At 43.9% G+C, this 20215-nt stretch overlaps 1 protein-coding gene across 5 annotated transcripts in view; it reads right to left on the bottom strand.

The window, feature by feature from the left end:
- Positions 1-20215, bottom strand: part of EPHA7 (EPH receptor A7) — a 292750-nt gene that overhangs the window by 241150 nt on the left and 31385 nt on the right. The window contains exon 4 of one of the 5 annotated variants that reach the window (XM_077289715.1): positions 6967-7645. The exons of the other annotated variants lie outside the window; for them this stretch is intronic. Coding sequence (XP_077145830.1) covers positions 7641-7645 — 5 coding nt within the window. The 3' untranslated portion in view covers positions 6967-7640. Of the gene's footprint in view, positions 1-6966; positions 7646-20215 lie in introns of those variants that run through there. 5 annotated transcript variants of the gene reach the window in all.

The raw sequence follows: 20215 nt of genomic DNA, 5'->3' as shown, positions 1-20215 counted from the left end.
CCAAACTGCATTTCCTCCAATATTGCAATATTCATTCTGTTCATGAAGGTACAGCATATTTTGTCATCTCTTACAAATAAGCCACGCTTATGGAGCTGGAAGAAATCTCTGGTGGTGGAGTCAATGGTATTTCCTATTATAGCATGATTGTATTGTGACATTTAAAGTAAACCTGCAATGCAGTTCGGAAACATCTAAGATCAATAGAACAAACTGAGTGAGGGAGTACGGCTTATTTCACATTAGTGTATTAGGCTCTGTTTTTATAGAAGAGGAAAAACAGTAATGGAGGACATTGGAGGGCAGGGGACCATTAGGAGCTGGTTTTTTACATTGATTTTTCTAAAGATTTTCAGAGAGATCAAAAGCACCTTTTATTTCTGATGCCATATAATAGGATACTATATGACTGGGAATACAGAACGGATCTCAGGGATGTAACAGAAAGCAACATACACAATATAGTCTGTGTGATTATATTTCATGGTACTCATGCACTTCATAGCTCTGCAAAAAGATCTCTTACTAATCCATCTATAATATGAAGCAATAGGATGTTTAGTGGGCAGCACTGTTGCTTTACGGTGCTGGGGTCTTGGGTACAAATGCCACCAAGGACAACATCTGCCTGGAGTTTGTATGTTCCCCCTGTGTTTGCGTGGGTTTCCTCCGGGTACTCCGGTTTCCTCCCACATTCCAAAGACATACTGATAGGGAATCTAGCATCTGAGTCCCATTGGGGAGAGCGATGATGATGACTGTACGGCAGTATGGAATATGAGAGAGCAATAAACATACTGTATAAGAAGAGTCTGTTAATATCACTCATGTACACATTTGTGGAGCAGGGATTCTTTCAGTACTTTCCCCATCACTGCAGAATGTTAGGCTGGAATGGCTGCTAATACTGCCCATAGATTATAATAGGCTGTACAGTAAGTATAAGTATTCTAGGCTTTGTAAGACCACAAACACATTCAATCACTGTTGGTGAAACAAGCAGTATTCCTAACAAATTTCAGAACCAAGAGTTCATGTGTTTTAAATGGTGAGAGGGAACATTTTTTGCCCGACACAACTGATTGGGGCTTTTTGCCTTGAGAACAAAGGATTTATTTTATTTATTTTAATCACGGCGCCATTAATTCCACAGCGATATACAGACATTATCGGCATAGTCCCCGATGGGGCTCACAATCTAAATTCCCTATCAGTATGCATTTGGAGTGTGGGAGGAAACCGGAGGAAACCCACGCAAACACGGGGAGAATATACAAACTCCTTGCAGATGTTGTCCTTGGTGGGATTTGAACCCAAGAGCCCAGGCTGCAATGCTAACCACAGAGCCTCTGTGCCGCTATATGGAGCAGACTGCTCCCCATGGTGATAGGATTTCAACATGCCTGACCCTCCTCAAGAAAGGCAAAACATTTCACATACATGAGAGGGTCTGATGGTCTCTGCCTGGTCAGCAAATTCAGTCAGGGCAAGTCTAATGTAAATGGTAACCACTACAGTTATTATCTTTCACTACAATGTTTGTAATGTCTAAAAATATTGTCTCCAGCCATCAAATGCTTTTCTAAACATGATACTATAACGTTATAGTAGATGTCATCAATAAATTACATATATTATAGAAGCATTCCCATGAAGATTTTTTTTTAAATAAATCTTTGTATGTGTGTATGTAGGGGGATCCAGAGCCACTTCTGCTCCTTTTCTCAGTGACGTCACTGCTCTTCAGTCTCTCCGGAGAACACTATGTTGCGTGTAACCCAGAAGTGGCTTTTACAGTGTAAACCTATGGAGGGTCAAAACTAGGCTCCATAGACTTCCATTGTAAGAGAGAATTCGGGCTCAGGTATAGAGTGAGCCAGATATTCTGAAGAGTGGTGACATCACTGAGAAGAGGAGAGGAAGAAGACAGCAGTAGGTTAGTGTATTAACACTCTCACACTACACTATGCGTACATATGCACAGATTTATTTAAAAAGACTAGTGATGAGTGAATATACTCGTTACTAGAGATTTCTTGAGCATGCTCGGGGGTCCTCCGAGTATTTTTTAGTGCTCAGAGATTTAGTTTTTCTTGCCGCAGATGAATGATTTACATCTGTTAGCCAGCATAAGTACATGTGGGGATTCCCTAGCAACCACCACATGTACATATGCTGGCTAACAGATGTAAATCATTCAGCTGCAGCAAGAAAAACTAAATCTCCAAGCACTAAAAAATACTCGGAGGACCCACAAGCGTGCTCGAGAAATTTCGAGTAACGAGTATATTCGCTCATCACTAAAAAAGACCCTTCATGGGGGGGGCTTGTTAAAGCTCTTAAATTCAAATCTGGTATGTCTCACTGTATGTAGTGACCATTTTAAAATGCCTCTATGTATGCCCATGGTTCTGGAAATGTTTTTTCAGGACATATTGGAGCTGATACATCAAGTTTGGTATAATGCATGCTCACACGACACCAGTCTGATAATAAATTTGGCATCTCTTCTGCTTTTAAAAGGGACACACGCCACTTAATGAATTTGTTGCCTCTTCTGAGTTGAATGCGACTCCGTGCACAGCACCAGAAATGGTGTTTTAATTGGTAACTGGAGTAGGATGAGCACTTTTTCATTAATACGATGGGGGAGCCCTGCTCCATCAAAATCCATTTCATCAGATCTGATCCAAAGTGGCATGAAAATGTCAAAAGCTGCAGATATTTTTTTTTAACGCAACTTCGTATTGCGCTAAAGGATTGTGACCTCCTAATGCTTTTGAGCCATGAAAGTCAATTCAACCCCATTGTGCTGCACATTTAATTTAATAATGTTCAGAATGTATTAATTCACATGATCTAATGCAAAGAGGAATTAATAAATGAATTAAAAAATGAGTTACGTTTTTCATTTTTAATAAGAGTGGCAGGAGAAAAAACATTACATTTTTGGTGCAATATTCTCCCCCCCCCCCCCCCAGCTCCCCGAGTATGATACCCTAGGGTCATATTCTAGTGTTTTCATGCCCGGCCTGGCTCAGACACTAAGGATAGTCATTTGTAGTAATGGTTTCCTGTTGCCTATATCATTATTTTTTTCATTTTCCTAAAAAAAAATATTTTTTACTTTGCTGGTGTGATACACAGAAAGCTCAGTCTTATCATAGGGACAGAATAACTCATGCATCATCTCACTCCTGTTCCTGCAGACTGTTAGCTGACCACTGCCCCCATCCTCCACTTCACACTGGCTGAAGTCAAAGGTGGGCAGGGGTCGGCAGCATGTTAACAGGTTGTATGTCAGTCTGCATCGCAGGTACAGCAGCAATCCAGGGCTGAGTTTGAGCCCGTGTTCACACAAGAAAATAAAAAAATCAGTTTCATCCAGAAAATTTGGGTGATTTTTTTCTAACTTGTCATCCACGTTCAATCCATAGGCAACCTGATTTTACAGCGGCAGTTATTAATACTTTACAGAACCATTTACACTTTCTTACTGCAAAGTATCCATAAACAATGGATGCTATACAGATGGTCCATATAGGATCGGGGTTTTTTTTTCCATGCACCTATAAAATTGAATGTGCGAGTCTGACCCAACATACGAAAGAAACTATCGCATGCTGTGATTTTTTCACTAGCAGATTCCGCTTGTGGAAAAAGAATCACTCATCTGCAATGTCCAGCTGAATAACATTGAGTGCTTTTTTTTTTTTTTTTTTTTTACAGACACATGGACCGAAAATACGCTTCTGTGAACATACCATAAAGATATGAATTTCGACTTTAAAATGATCCCTGGATTGTTGCAGTAGCTGAGATACAGTATGTCAAAATGCCCCCTTACTTCTGACTTCAGCCCCCATGTGAAGGAGGAGAGGGGGGAGCTGAAGCTGCAATCCAGGCTGAAATGTGGCCATAATTAGCAATACATCCTTGGCTACCGAGTTGCCCCCCCACAAAGATGCAATTGGGTTTCAATAAAAAGAAAATCACCATTTGCCTGCTATAGTCTCTATGTTGCACTGTATATAGCTGGCTGTAGAATGAGTTACCTAAGAATCCATCAGTAAGCTCAATCTGGCGTGAATTTGGAATTCTTATCTGCTTTTTATGAGTTCCCCTCAGCTGAATTATGAACACAGATCCCATCAAAGGACAGATAAACATTACAGCAATAAAGCAGAGCTCATTAAAAGGACAGAAAAAAGATTAATAAACTCTTGCATCAGATGGAGCTGACTGATGGATTCTCAGTTAACTCATTCAGCAGCAAGCAATAGCCCGCGCAACACCGAGGCTATGGAAGGCAAATGGTGCACAGTTTTAATGGCATTTAATTGCAAAAATTATTTTTTTAGCCTAAATAATATGCATTTAAGTAAAAAATAATGTACCCAGAGGAGTCCATGTCTAGCGCTAGAACGCCCCTTGACATAAGCGATCCGTTTCAATGATGCGCTAATCTGTCTCCTTATACATGTATTGAGGTGGTAAATCATGACCAAGTCCCTCAGTTTTACTGGCATTAGGCTCAAACACAAACAGGAAAATCACCATTTTACCAAAGTGGAAAATGCTCTTTTTTTTTAAGAAAGTGACTTTGCTCCGAAATCCAGACTTTGTGCGATCAGACTGATGTGCACACGCCTCATTTCCATCTCATTATTATCCAAGGAACCTTCAATGTTTCTTTAAATTACTATATTATACTTTGTATTTCCCACTAAATGGAAAACGGCGCTGATTATAAAGCTGGAACCTTTCGAGATTGCAAATGTTCAGAGAGACCCTGCACCTGTGAATATATAAGTATTCATGACTGTTTTTTCAGTCTAACGTTTCTCCTAAGAGTAATCCAATTAACCCCCGTGTGAATATGTAAGGCGCATGTATAATGACATGCAAATGTATAACTCAATCTTTAGGTCATGGAGGTAAATTTCAGCTAGAATTATTAGCAAGCCATAGGACGCCTATGGCAGAGAGACAATGCGGCTTTGGCTATAGATCCCAGGCAAACACATGAGAGCGAGTGGCAGGCGTGTTCTGAAGCGTCACATGCCATTATTACCTTGGTGACATGAATGCTTTTATTGGCTCTGGATAAGGTCATAGAATATTAACTTCATTTACACTTGGCTTAGAACGGCCCAGTGTCAACAATAGAGATGTCCCTGTTCGGCTGATCTGAGCTACAATGTGACAGAGAGCTGCCAGCGAGGAAGATGGATGATTGCTCAGCCTGACCCCTATCCCCCCTATGGTGCCATAGTTCAGTCTCTTCAGTAGCTCTACAATAAAAGGCCTTCTCCGAGCTCCCAGTGGTCTTCAGCTTTATTGGTGCTAACAGGTCTGGACATTTCCATCGATCGCCTTCTATCCTTCTTAAGCACAAGAGCTTGCCCTCTTTGGCGAGCTAGACCCTGGCACAGATGTCTTTGTTTTAATTGCTTCTCCGCTGTCTGTTGGGAAGTATGCAATCGGACAAGCGAAGACCATGTCAACGCAGAAAATGCCTGGCCACTTATCTCAGGGTCCCCATGGCATTTAAAAGAAAGTGATATGTGTTTAGCCTGGAGACGTTAACCACTTCTTCACTTACATCGCATCCTCTTTCCACCTTCTACATTGTCACATGTTATCAGAGTACAACTTGTATGTATATATTTGCAGGCACAAATGTGAATTATCACGTCTAATCATTTTTCATTTTTTGTGCATAATTACATTTGATTTGCCATCATGCTTAATCACTCGATAACCTGCTGGGTAATAATCTATTTCTCTGCAACACAAAAACATGGAAGAAAAACTCCACTTTCTGCATATAAATTAGTAAAGTAACACTTCATCTTTTCTAAAATCCACAATTACCTTAGATGCATAATACTGTATTCTGTGAGGCCCCGAGGCAACACGGTATACCCGCTGGCCCATAGGCAGCATTGTTATATGCTGAGCTGACAACTATTGTATATGGCACTGCTGCAGCTATAATGATGACGCCAAATACACGCGGCGTCCCTACAGGCTGGAAATGCTAATTAACATTAATTGTATTAGGAGATGGGAAGAGAGAATTAAATGACTTGTGGGTGATATATATGGTGGTGAATGGAATATATCAAATAAATGATGTTATACATCAAATGAGGTTATAAATGCAGAATTGGGGGGGTGCGGACAGAAAAATATCTTGTTTAAAATACTAATAAAATCTAATAACTTACTAATATAAATGTATTATCAGCTCCATTGTTGTGATTTCATTGCTCCTGTTCTTTCCGAAAAAGAAAAGGAGCTACCCCTCTCTTTATGATGACACATGAGAAGTGATATGTTTAGAGGGAGTTGGCTGCTTCATACAGTGCACTAGCTAAGCCAAGCCCTTTCTTGGTCATGACTGAGGCAGAAACCGCAAACGGGCACAGCTTAGCTACCGCCCTCGGCCAGACTCCGCTGCCGCCCTCGGCCAGACTCCCCTGCCACACTCGGCCAGACTCCCCTGCCACACTCGGCCAGACTCCCCTGCCGCCCTCGGCCAGACTCCGCTGCCGCCCTCGGCCAGACTCCGCTGCCGCCCTCGGCCAGACTCCGCTGCCGCCCTCGGCCAGACTCCGCTGCCGCCCTCGGCCAGACTCCGCTGCCGCCCTCGGCCACATTCCCCTGCCGCCCTCGGCCACACTCCCCTGCCACACTCAGCCACACTCCCCTGCCACACTCGGCCAGACACATATCACTAGTCCCATACCAAGATAAATGCAGGAGGTGTTGAAGTAAACCTGGAAGCGGAAAGCACAGCAGACAGGCGGTGAAATAAGGACTCAAGGACTGAGATCATAACGATATTATCTGTTAATTTAAAAAAATGTGTTATTTCGCTGGAAAGACCCTTTTATCCAGTGTCAATGGGACCTGATATAGGGCAAATGATCAATTATTAAAGATTTATTGGGTGGACACACAAGAGCATATAAAACAGTTTTTAGTAGGGAAACTGCAGGGAAAAGTGCAAATTGTGAAATCTGTGATCTGCTGCAATCATTTTTTTTTGTAAATCAGATACCGTAAATTTCCTAATTGGACTTCTCTGCTTAATCTTCTGTTCTGAGTCAGTTCTGTGCTGGAGGAAAGTGTCTGATTATCAGATGCCAGACTTAACTTCACTATACTTTATTATTTGAAGGATACCAAGCACAGGTACAATGCACAAGGAAGGTGTTGTCCGTTTTTGGGTAGAAGTGATATTTTAGGCAAACACGCAGTTAATGTGGCTACTATTTATTATTAGAATTGCCCAGCTAATGGCTCACTTTTTTCTCATGGTTACATAAGTTTTGTGTTTTCTTTGTGAAGTATTGAACATATTAGTGGCTGTTTATATTACACTACAAGGGCGCATTCAGACCTCTGCTTTTTCACGTATGAGAAACACAGTCCTAGTTTCATCAGTGATTTCAATCCAGTGTCATCTGAATTTCATCAGTTTTTCTTGGTTGAGAAAGAAAAAAAAAATAATAATAATAATAATTCTCTATCTTCCCTTATCTAGCAGTCCTGGAAAAATGGTCCGCACTCGGATGGCATGCTGAATGCGCTCCAAATCGGACGTGTCTCCGCAACTTTGCGTGAATCACTCAGTCTGAAAGAAAAATAATAGTAATCGGACATCAGAAGTGCCCTATAGACTATACTAGGTATGAGCGGTAGGACGGCTTTTACTCTTTTTGGAAAAAAAAAGTCAACTATGTACCCTGTGTAGTTTTATATGGGATCATATTTATTTACTTGCGGCAGTGAATACTGCACATTTTGGCCATACAAATATAACCTGGAAAAAATAATGTGTATGTGCACCTCCATATTACACCTATACTAACAGGTGTTCTCGCCCTTATTTTTTTATTTTGCTTAGTTTCAAGAGCCCTAATCTGTATAGAGGTCAGACCTGTCAGCCAGTCTCTGCGGTATACGGGCATTACACGGGCAGACACATGCATAGCTAGCATCTTGACATGATGCCACAAAGCTGATTGCAACTTCTAATATTGTCTTGATGGAACACAGTTTTAATCTTAGGCTTCCCTGGGTGTCTTGATGTGGCAGCTGCCTTTCTGGGAGAGAGCAATAAGCTTTAGTATGGCTGTGCACACACATAACATCCTGATCGGAAGAATAGCCAACGTAGTAAGCTAATATTACCAGAGTCAGCTATTTGCAGCAATCAGGCTAATGCTTTCCACATTGCTGCGAACAGCTCAGTTAGTGGCTAATATGTAATATTGTCTGAGATAATAAATCATGAGTTTAATACATTTAGGCCCCTAAAAACCACATGATGTGTGTAGCAAAATGAAACGCATCTCCCACCAATGGTGAGAAGACTGGAGGCGAGTTACATTAGTTTTATTGTTATTGTATGTTCTGAACAATAATTAAGACATGAGATAATAACATTTCTCTACACAGCCAAGCTGTACTCCGTAATATAAAATCTTACTCGGCTGCTTGGGAAATCAGGAGAACAATGAGAAAATTGCTAGGCAAGGTTTAGCACTCTCTGTAATATCAATTGTGACAATTCACAATGCAATATCTTCTGCATACCCACAACCTAAATTAAATTCATGAAGCTTTCCTATCTGTGACCTTGGCTTCACCATTTCCATACGAAAATCAAAACCAAGGGCAAAATAGTGCCGAAACCCCTCACTGACGGGGTTATTAAACCTGAACACCACATACGGTACTTTCCACAATTTACTCCAAATCATGAACGACTGCACTGTTCTTACTATAAGACACCAATTTTAATTTGGCTTATAGCTTAAATGAGAATGGGAGAGGAAGGGGCGACGGGGGAGGGGAGCTGACTTTAAGAGTGGGAACATCTTTAGGGAGTAGGAGCAATTATAGCAATCATTACCTTATACTTTGCTCCCCCAATACACAACTGCCAAGCTGTGTCTTCTATGGATTCATTGTGTTATCAGTCTTCTAATCTGTTGTGTGACCACACTAGAGAATTAATGTCAGTGATTGGTAATATATGCTTGAGTGACACTGAATGCCAGTGTGACAGTGATGGATAGTGCTTGTGTAGGAATGACAGCGGCTCCTTGCTGCCCAGCGTGACCAGAAGTGAAAGCAGGCAGCTGACACAGTGAGTGTGTAAACAGTGGGCAACAAGAGAACCAGTGTTGCAATTCCTTCCATCCGAACTTTGGAGTATCACATGTCTCATAAGCTAAAGAATGAATATTAAAAGATACCAAATACAAAACTACAATGACAAGCCAATAAGCTACAGTGGCTTTCGAAAGTATTCACCCCCTCATGGCATTTTTCTTGTTTTGCTACCTCACAACTTGGAAGTTCCCTGTTTTTTTGAGGGTTTGCATCAGTTCATGTAAAAAACAAGCTTACAACTGTGAACATTTGGTTTTCTTACTGTGAAGCAAACAACAAATAGAACAAAATAACAGAAAACTTCAGTGTGTATAACTATTCACCCCCAGAAGTAAGCACTTTGTAGAGCCTCCTTTTGCAGCAAATTAAAGGGAATCTGTCACCCCAAAATTTGCCTATAAGCTAAGGCCATCGGCATCAGGGGCTTATCTACAGCATTCAGTAATGCTGTAGATAAGCCCCCAATGTCACCTGAAAGAGAAGAGAAACAAGTTTGATTATACCCACCCAGAGGTGGTCCCGGTCCGATCCGATGGGCATCCGGGTCCGGGGCCTCCCATCTTCATACGATGATGTCCTCTTCTGGTCTTCCTGCTGTGGCTCCTGCGCAGGCCTTCATTATCTGCCCTGTTGAGGGCAGCGTAAATTACTGCAGTGCGCAGGAGCTGGGCCTCTGACCTTTCCAGGTGCCTGTGCACTGCAGTACTTTTCTCTGCCCTCAACAGGACAGATAAAGTACGCCTGCGCAGGAGCCGCGGCAGGAAGCAAAGAAGAGGACGTCATCGTATGAAGATAGGAGGTGCTGGACCCGGACAACACGCCCATCGGACCGGACCGCCTCTGGGTGAGTATAATCTAACCTGTTTTCTTATCTTTCAGGTGACATCAGGGGCTTATCTACAGCATTACAGAATGCTGTAGCTAAGCCCCTGATGCCGGGGGCCTTAGCTTATAGGCAAATTTTGGGGTGACATTCACTTTAAGCTGCAAGTCAGTTTGGATAGTCTCTATGAGCTTTCCACATCCTGCCACTGAAGTTTTTATCCATTCCTCAAGGCAAGGCTGCTCCATCTCCTTCAAGTTTGCTGTTCACCAGAGGAAATCATCTATCTTAAAGTCTGACCACAGATTCCCAATTAGATGAAGGTCTGGGCTTTGACTAGGCCACTCCAAAACATTTACACATTTCCCCTTAAACTACTAAAGGGTCACTGTCTTGTTGGAAGATGAACCTCCATCCCAATCTCAAATCACTGAGACTGAAACAGGTTTTGCTAAAAATTATCACTGTATTTTGCACCATCCATCATCCCCTTGATTCGGACCATGTTCCTTGTCCTTGCTGCCTATAAAAATCCCCACAGCATTCTGCTGCCATCAACATGTTTCACTGTGGGGATGTGTTGTGAATTCTGCTTTTGGGCTCCCTCCGGTGGTTGTAGGTGGTAATGCAGTTGTCCCTGAGTTGCAGTCCTGGTCAGGTGTATCTGCTGATTCCAGTTCTGACTGGGGTATTTAGGCGTGCAGGATTCATTAGTCCTTGCCAGTTGTCCATGGTTGTTGGGAGGTTTTGGTCCTGGTTTGGTTCCACCTGCCTTCTGCCAAATCAGCAAAGATAAGTGTCTGGTTTTGTTTCTGTGGCACACATGCTGTGTGCTTAATAATTCTGTGCTATTCAGTGTTTTTTTTGTCCAGCTTAGATTGTCAGTATTTTCTCAGTCTTGTTGGATTCTCTGGAGTGGCAGATATACATTCCATGTCTTTAGTTAGATTGTGGAACTTTTTGTATTATCTGCTGTGGATATTTTTGGAAGGGTTTTAATACTGACCGCTTAGTATTCTGTCCTATCTTTCCCTATTTAGCTAGAGTGGCCTCTTTTGCTGAATCCTGTTTTCTGCCTGCGTGTCTTTCTTCTCCTACTCACCGTCAATATTCGTGGGGGGCTGCCTATCCTTTGGGGTTCTGCTCTGAGGCAAGGTAGTATTCCTATTTCCATCTATAGGGGTATTTAGTCCTCCGGCTTTGTCGAGGTGTCTAGGGTTTGTTAGGCACACCCCACGGCTACTTCTATGTTGTGAATTAGACTTTTTGGCTCCCTCTTGTGGTCACTAGTGGTATGACTCTGGGATTGTCTTTTTTTCTGTTTGGCACTCACCTGGGTCGTTAGTCCAGGGGTGTCGCTATATTAACTTCCTGGATCCTTAGTCCAGTGCCTGGCATCGTTGTAATCAGATCCTTCTGTTGCTCCTGTCTGCTGGTCCTGGCTCTTGCAAAATTAAGCTAAGTCTTGCTTCTTTGTTTTTTGAGTTACTTGCTTTGCTACTATTTTTGTCCAGCTTGTACTAAATGTGATTTCTGACCTTGCTGGAAGCTCTGGGGGGCTGGTGTTCTCCCCCCGGCCGTTAGACGGTTCGGGGGTTCTTGAATATCCAGCGTGGATATTGTAATAGGGTTTTTGCTGACCATATAAGTCATCTTACTATATTCTGCTATTAGCTAGTGGGCCTCTCTTTGCTAAATACCTAGCTCATTCTTACGTTTGTCTTTTCCTCTTACCTCACCGTTATTATTTGTTGGGGGCTTGTATCCAACTTTTGGGGTCTTTTCTCTGGAGGCAAGAAAGGTCTTTCTTTTCCCTTCTAGGGTTAGTTAGTTCTCCGGCTGGCGCGAGACGTCTAGAACCAACGTAGGCACGTTCCCCGGCTACTTCTATTTGTGGTGCTAGGATTAGATATATGGTCAGCCCAGTTACCACTGCCCTATGAGCTGTTTTTTTGTGTTTGCAGACTTGGTATTTATTCCTGAGACCCTCTGCCATTGGGGTCATAACACTTCTAGTTGCGGTGTTAGTTTAGGTTTTGCAGTCAGTACAGTTTCCACCTACTCCAGAGAAAGTTCATGCGGCTCCAAAGTCACCAGATCATAACAGTACAACTGGCCCACTATGAGTTAAATGCATCTCAGAAGAAGGGAAGAAAGGTGTTGAGTAGTGTTGAGCGATACCGTCCGATACTTGAAAGTATCAGTATCGGAAAGTATCGGCCGATACCGGCAAAGTATCGGATCCAATCCGATACCGATACCCGATACCAATACAAGTCAATGGGACTCAAGTATCGGACGGTATTCCTGATGGTTCCCAGGGTCTGAAGGAGAGGAAACTCTCCTTCAGGCCCTGGGATCCATATAAATGTGTAAAAGAAAGAATTAAAATAAAAAATATCGCTATACTCACCTCTCCGACGCAGCCTGGACCTCAGCGAGGGAACCGGCAGCGTTGTTTGTTTAAAATTTGCGCTTTTACTTGGTTACGTGAAGTCCCGGCTTGTGATTGGTCAGGGCGGCCATGTTGCCGGGACGCGGACCAATCACAGCAAGCCGTGACGAAATTACGTCACGGCTTGCTGTGATTGGTTAATGGCGGCCATGTTGCCGGGACGCGGACCAATCACAAGCCGTGACGTCACGGGAGGCTGGACACGCGCGCTTTTTAAAATGGGCGCGTGTCCAGCCTCCCGTGACGTCCCGGCTTGTGATTGGTTGCGCCGCGGTCAACCAATCACAAGCCGGGAGGCTGGACACGCGCGCATTTTAAAATTTTAAAATGGGCGCATGTCCAGCCTCCCGGCTTGTGATTGGTTGACCGCGGCGCAACCAATCACAAGCCGGGACGTCACGGGAGGCTGGACACGCGCCCATTTTAAAATGCGCGCGTGTCCAGCCTCCCGTGACGTCACGGCTTGTGATTGGTTGCGTCTCCCATGTGACTGCGACGCAACCAATCACAAAGCCGGGACGTAATTTTAAAATCCTTAAGGACCTGAAATTACGTCACGGCTTGCTGTGATTGGTTGCGTCTCCCATGCGACTGCGACGCAACCAATCACAACGCCGGAACGTAATTTTAAAATCCTGAAGGACCTGAAATTACGTCACGGCTTGCTGTGATTGGATGCGTCCCGGTCACATGGGCGGCACGCAACCAATCACAAGCCGGGACTCACGTAAAGGAAAGAAAAGCGCGAATTTTAAACAAAGAACGCTGCCGCTTCCCTCGGTAAGGTGCAGGCTGCGTCGGAGAGGTGAGTATAGCAATATTTTTTATTTTAATTCTCTCTTTTACACATTTTTACATTAATGTTGTTTCGATACCGATACCCGATATCACAAAAATATCGGATCTCGGTATCGGAATTCCGATACAGCAAGTATCGGCCGATACCCGATACTTGCAGTATCGGAATGCTCAACACTAGTGTTGAGTCATTTTTTTTTCTCTGTAGTTTGCTTTGCCTTTTCTTTCCTCTTTTTCTCTGGGTGGCTAAGGAGTCTTGTGTTAGCATGGATGTTCAGGAATTAGCTTCTCGTGTAGACCAGCTTGCTGCTAGGGTACAGGGAATTTCTGATTATATTGTTCAGACTCCTGTTTTAGAGCCGAAGATTCCTACTCCTGATTTGTTTTTTGGTGACAGGTCCAAATTTTTAGGTTTTAAAAACAACTGTAAACTGTTTTTTGCTTTGAGACCTCGATCCTCTGGGGATTCTATTCAGCAGGTTGAAATTGTCATTTCCCTGCTGCGTGGTGATCCACAGGATTGGGCATTTTCCCTGAAATCTGGGAACCCGCCTTTGCTTAATGTAGATTTCTTTTTTCAGGCTTTAGGACTATTATATGATGAACCTAATTCTGTGGATCAAGCGGAGAGGACCTTGTTGGCCCTATCTCAGGGTCAAGAGGTGGCAGAATTGTATTGTCAGAAATTTAGAAAATGGTCTGTGTTGACTGTTATGGTTACCCCAATGACCATGGGAAAAAAATGCAAAACGGACTAGCTCTCGGGTGATGGAAACTAAGGTCGACCGTGACCTGAACCTGACCCAACACTTACAGTAGCCGGGGGATGTACCTACGATGCCCTAGACACCACGCGCCAGCCGGAGATCTAACTACCCCTATAAGAGGAATATACAGGCCTGCCTTACCTCCAGTGAGGAACCCCAAAAGATGATAGTAGGCCCCCACAGATATTGACGGTGAGTTCAGAGGAAATGACATACGTAGGATGAACAGCAGATTTAGCACAGTGAGGTCCGCTTACTAGATAGCAGAAGGACAGGAAAGAGTTACTTCACGGTCGACCTAAAAATCACTATTCAAAACACCATCCAGAAATTACTTTAAACTCCAGTGACAACTCATGCCACTGGAGTAGTAATTTTCTGTCCACAAGAGCTTCCAGCACTGAAGAGTCACATTGCAGATAGCTGGACAAAAATAGCAAAACAAGAAACAAAATTCAACTTAGCTGAACTGGAACTTGAGGCAGGTGAATGCAAAAGAATGCTACTAGCACATTGTTGGCCGGCATGTGACTAACAGCCAAGCAGCCTTAAATAGGAAACTCCCCAAGAGGGTGGCGACAGGTAATCAGAGATGGAGGAAGGCACATAAGAGACACTACCATAACAGACCACCGGGGGAGCCCACAAACCGAATTCACAACAGTACCCCCCCCTTAAGGAGGGGGCACCGAACCCTCACCAGAACCACCAGGGCGACCTGGATGAGCACTATGAAATGCACGAACCAAATCGGGAGCATGAACATCGGATGCTGTCACCCAAGAATTATCCTCCTGGCCATAACCTTTCCACTTAACCAGATACTGAAGTTTCCGTCTGGAAACACGGGAGTCCAAGATCTTTTCCACCACATACTCCAATTCACCCTCAACCAACACAGGAGCAGGTGGATCAGCAGAAGGAACAACCGGTACCTCATACCTCCGCAATAATGACCGATGGAAAACATTATGGATATTAAAAGATGCTGGGAGGTCCAAACGAAAGGACACAGGATTAAGAACCTCCAGAATCCTATAAGGGCCGATAAACCGAGGCTTAAACTTAGGAGACGAGACCTTCATAGGAACAAATCGAGAAGACAGCCACACCAGGTCCCCAACACAAAGACGAGGACCAATACGCCGATGACGATTAGTGAACTGTTGAGTCTTCTCCTGGGACAACTTCAGATTGTCCACAACCTGTCCCCAAATCTGATGCATCCTATCAACCACAGCATCCACTCCAGGACAATCCGAAGACTCCAATTGACCGGACGAAAACCGAGGGTGAAACCCTGAATTACAAAAAAATGGAGAAACCAAAGTGGCAGAACTAGCCCGATTGTTAAGGGCAAACTCTGCCAATGGCAAAAAGTCAAGCCAATCATCCTGATCAGCGGACACAAAACACCTCAAGTAAGTCTCCAAGGTCTGATTAGTCCGCTCAGTCTGGCCATTAGTCTGAGGATGGAATGCAGACGAAAAAGACAAATCGATACCCATCCTGGCACAGAACGTCCGCCAAAACCTAGACACAAACTGAGTACCCCTGTCAGACACTATATTCTCAGGAATACCATGCAAACGCACCACATTCTGAAAAAATAGAGGAACCAACTCAGAGGAGGAGGGCAATTTGGGTAAAGGTACCAAATGAACCATCTTGGAAAAACGGTCACAAATCACCCAGATGACAGACATCCTACGAGAAACCGGAAGGTCAGAAATAAAGTCCATAGAGATGTGCGTCCAAGGCCTCTTAGGAATAGGCAAGGGCAACAACAACCCACTGGCCCTAGAACAGCAGGGCTTGGCCCGAGCACAAACATCACAAGACTGCACAAACATGCGCACATCTCGAGACAAAGAAGGCCACCAGAAGGACCTAGACACCAAATCCCTGGTGCCAAAAATTCCAGGATGACCTGTCAACGCGGAAGAATGAACCTCCGAGATAACTCTACTGGTCCAATCATCAGGGACAAACAGTCTACCAGGCGGACAGCGATCAGGCCTATCCACCTGAAACTTCTGCAAAGAACGCCGCAGGTCTGGGGAGACAGCTGACAATATCACCCCATCCTTCAGGATGCCGGTAGGTTCGGAATCACCAGGCGAGTCAGGCTCAAAACTCCTAGAGAGGGCATCCGCCCTCACATTCTTGGACCCAGGCAGATATGACACCACAAAGTTAAATCGGGAGAAAAACAACGACCAGCGCGCCTGTCTAGGATTCAGACGCCTGGCCGACTCAAGATAAATTAGATTCTTGTGGTCAGTGAGGACCACCACCTGGTGTCTAGCACCCTCAAGCCAATGACGCCACTCCTCAAACGCCCACTTCATGGCCAGAAGTTCCCGATTTCCCACATCATAATTTCGCTCAGCGGGCGAAAACTTTCGGGAGAAAAACGCACATGGTCTCATTACTGAGCAGTCAGGATCTTTCTGCGACAAAACTGCACCTGCTCCGATCTCCGAAGCATCCACCTCAACCTGGAACGGAAGTAACACATCAGGTTGGCGCAACACAGGAGCGGAAGAAAAGCGGCGCTTAAGCTCTTGAAAGGCCTCCACAGCCGCAGAGGACCAATTAGCAACATCAGCACCCTTTTTGGTCAAATCAGTCAAAGGTTTAGCAATGGCAGAAAAACCCGCTATAAATCGGCGATAGAAATTAGCAAAACCCAAGAACTTTTGCAGACTCTTCAAAGAAGTAGGTTGCATCCAATCACAAATAGCCTGGACCTTGACAGGGTCCATCTCCATAGATGAAGGGGAAAAAATATATCCCAAAAAGGAAATTCTCTGAACTCCAAAACTACACTTTGAGCCCTTTACAAAAAGAGAATTAGCTCGCAAAACCTGAAAAACTCTCCTGACCTGTTGAACGTGAGATTCCCAGTCCTCCGAAAAAACAAGAATATCATCCAAATACACAATCATAAACTTATCCAGATATTCACGGAAAATATCGTGCATAAAGGACTGAAAAACGGAAGGGGCATTTGCGAGACCGAAAGGCATTACCAAATACTCAAAATGGCCTTCAGGCGTATTAAATGCGGTCTTCCACTCATCCCCCTGCTTAATCCGCACCAAATTATACGCACCACGTAGATCGATCTTAGTGAACCACTTAGCCCCCTTTATACGAGCAAACAGATCAGTCAGTAAAGGTAACGGGTACTGGTATTTAACTGTAATCTTATTCAAAAGTCGATAGTCGATACAAGGTCTCAATGAACCATCCTTTTTACCTACAAAGAAAAATCCTGCCCCTAGTGGAGACAACGAAGGGCGAATATGACCCTTTTCCAAGGATTCTCTGATATACTCCCGCATAGCAGTATGTTCAGGTACAGACAAATTAAACAAGCGACCCTTAGGAAACTTACTACCGGGGATCAATTCAATAGCGCAGTCACACTCTCTGTGGGGAGGGAGAGAATCAACTTTAGGCTCTTGAAAGACATCATAAAAATCTGACAGAAATGCTGGGATCTCAGAGGGAGTAGATGAAGAAATAGGAACCAAAGGTGCATCCCCATGAATACCCCGACATCCCCAGCTCAACACAGACATAGATTTCCAGTCCAAGACGGGATTATGAATCTGTAACCATGGTAATCCAAGCACTAAGACATCATGTAGGTTATATAATACAAGGAAACGAATAATCTCCTGATGGTCTGGGGTAAGACGCATAGTCACTTGTGTCCAATATTGTGGTTTATTGCTAGCCAAAGGTGTAGAATCAATACCCTTCAGGGGAATAGAAACTTCCAACGGCTCCAAATCAAACCCACAACGCTTGGCAAAGGACCAATCCATGAGACTCAGAGCGGCGCCAGAATCCACATAAGCATTCACAGTCACAGATGATAAGGTACAAATCAATGTCACGGACAAAAGAAATTTTGACTGCAAGGTACCTGTAGAAAAAGATTTATCAACCTTTTTATCAACCTTATTTATACGCTTAGAGCATGCTGATATAACATGAGCTGGATCTCCACAGTAGAAGCACAATCCATTTTTGCGCCTGTAATTTTGACGTTCGCCTCTAGACAAAACACGATCGCATTGCATATGCTCCAATGCCTTTTCAGAGGTCACCGCCAAATGGTGCACAGGTCTTTGCTCAGAAGACACCGCCATATGGTGCACAGGTTTTTGCTCAGAAGATACCGCCATATGGTGCACAGATTCTTCCTCAGAAGACCCCGCCATATGGTGCACAGATTTGCGCTCCCGCAAACGCCGATCAATCTGGATAGCCAATTTCATGGCATCATTCAGACCTGTAGGCACAGGGAACCCCACCATGACATCCTTCACGGCATCAGAGAGACCTTCTCTGAAATTAGCTGCTAAAGCGCACTCATTCCATTTAGTAAGCACCGACCATTTACGGAATTTCTGGCAATATATCTCAGCTTCATCTTGCCCTTGGGAAAGAGCTATCAAGGCTTTCTCAGCCAAAATCTCTAAATTAGGTTCTTCATAAAGCAACCCCAAAGCCTGAAAAAACGCATCTACATTTAACAACGCAGGATCCCCTGGCGATAATGCAAATGCCCAACTTTGTGGGTCGCCGCGCAGTAGAGAGATAACAATTTTAACTTGTTGAGTCTGATCACCAGCAGAGTGAGATCTCAGAGACAAAAACAATTTGCAATTTTCTCTGAAACTCAAAAACCGGGATCTGTCTCCGGTAAAGTATTCAGGCAGAGGAATCTTAGGTTCAGACATTGGAGCACGTATAACAAAATCTTGTAGGTTCTGTACTTTTGTCGCAAGGTTATTCAAACCCGCAACTAAACTCTGTGGATCCATGTTTCAGATGGGTGTAACCCAAACATTCAGAGGTTAAGAGGAGAGGAGAAAAAAAAAAAGGCTGAAGACTGCAGTTTAAGCAAGGAATACAAATGATCAAACTAAGGTGCACTTTCAAACACAGAAAAAAAAAAAAAACCTTTTCTTCTCCTTCCTACTTTAGTGCATATTTTAACACATAGATTTTTTATAGGCCGGCCAAACTGTTATGGTTACCCCAATGACCATGGGAAAAAAATGCAAAACGGACTAGCTCTCGGGTGATGGAAACTAAGGTCGACCGTGACCTGAACCTGACCCAACACTTACAGTAGCCGGGGGATGTACCTACGATGCCCTAGACACCACGCGCCAGCCGGAGATCTAACTACCCCTATAAGAGGAATATACAGGCCTGCCTTACCTCCAGTGAGGAACCCCAAAAGATGATAGTAGGCCCCCACAGATATTGACGGTGAGTTCAGAGGAAATGACATACGTAGGATGAACAGCAGATTTAGCACAGTGAGGTCCGCTTACTAGATAGCAGAAGGACAGGAAAGAGTTACTTCACGGTCGACCTAAAAATCACTATTCAAAACACCATCCAGAAATTACTTTAAACTCCAGTGACAACTCATGCCACTGGAGTAGTAATTTTCTGTCCACAAGAGCTTCCAGCACTGAAGAGTCACATTGCAGATAGCTGGACAAAAATAGCAAAACAAGAAACAAAATTCAACTTAGCTGAACTGGAACTTGAGGCAGGTGAATGCAAAAGAATGCTACTAGCACATTGTTGGCCGGCATGTGACTAACAGCCAAGCAGCCTTAAATAGGAAACTCCCCAAGAGGGTGGCGACAGGTAATCAGAGATGGAGGAAGGCACATAAGAGACACTACCATAACAGACCACCGGGGGAGCCCACAAACCGAATTCACAACAGTTGACTAAATGGAATGATGATGCTTTGGCTGCAATTTTCAGAAAGGGTCTTTCTAAATCCGTTAAAGATGTTATGGTGGGGTTTCCCACGCCTGTCGGTCTGAGTGATTCTATGTCTTTGGCCATTCAGATTGATCGGCGCTTGCGGGAGCGCAGAACTGTACGCGCTGTGGCGTTGTCCTCAGAGCAGATGCCTGAGCCTATGCAGTGTGATAGGATTCTGTCTAGAACGGAATAACAAGGATTCAGACGTCAGACTAGGTTGTGTTTTTATTGTGGCGATGCTTCTCATGTCATTTCAGTCTGCCCTAAACGGACAAAGAGGAACGCTAGTTCATTTACCATCAGTACTGTACAACCTAAATTTCTGTTATCGGTGTCCTTGATCTGCTCATTGTCATCATTTTCTGT

Source organism: Ranitomeya variabilis, chromosome 2, assembly GCF_051348905.1.
Source record: "Ranitomeya variabilis isolate aRanVar5 chromosome 2, aRanVar5.hap1, whole genome shotgun sequence".
NCBI lineage: Eukaryota > Metazoa > Chordata > Amphibia > Anura > Dendrobatidae > Ranitomeya > Ranitomeya variabilis.
This window is presented reverse-complemented; position numbering and strand designations above follow the sequence as displayed.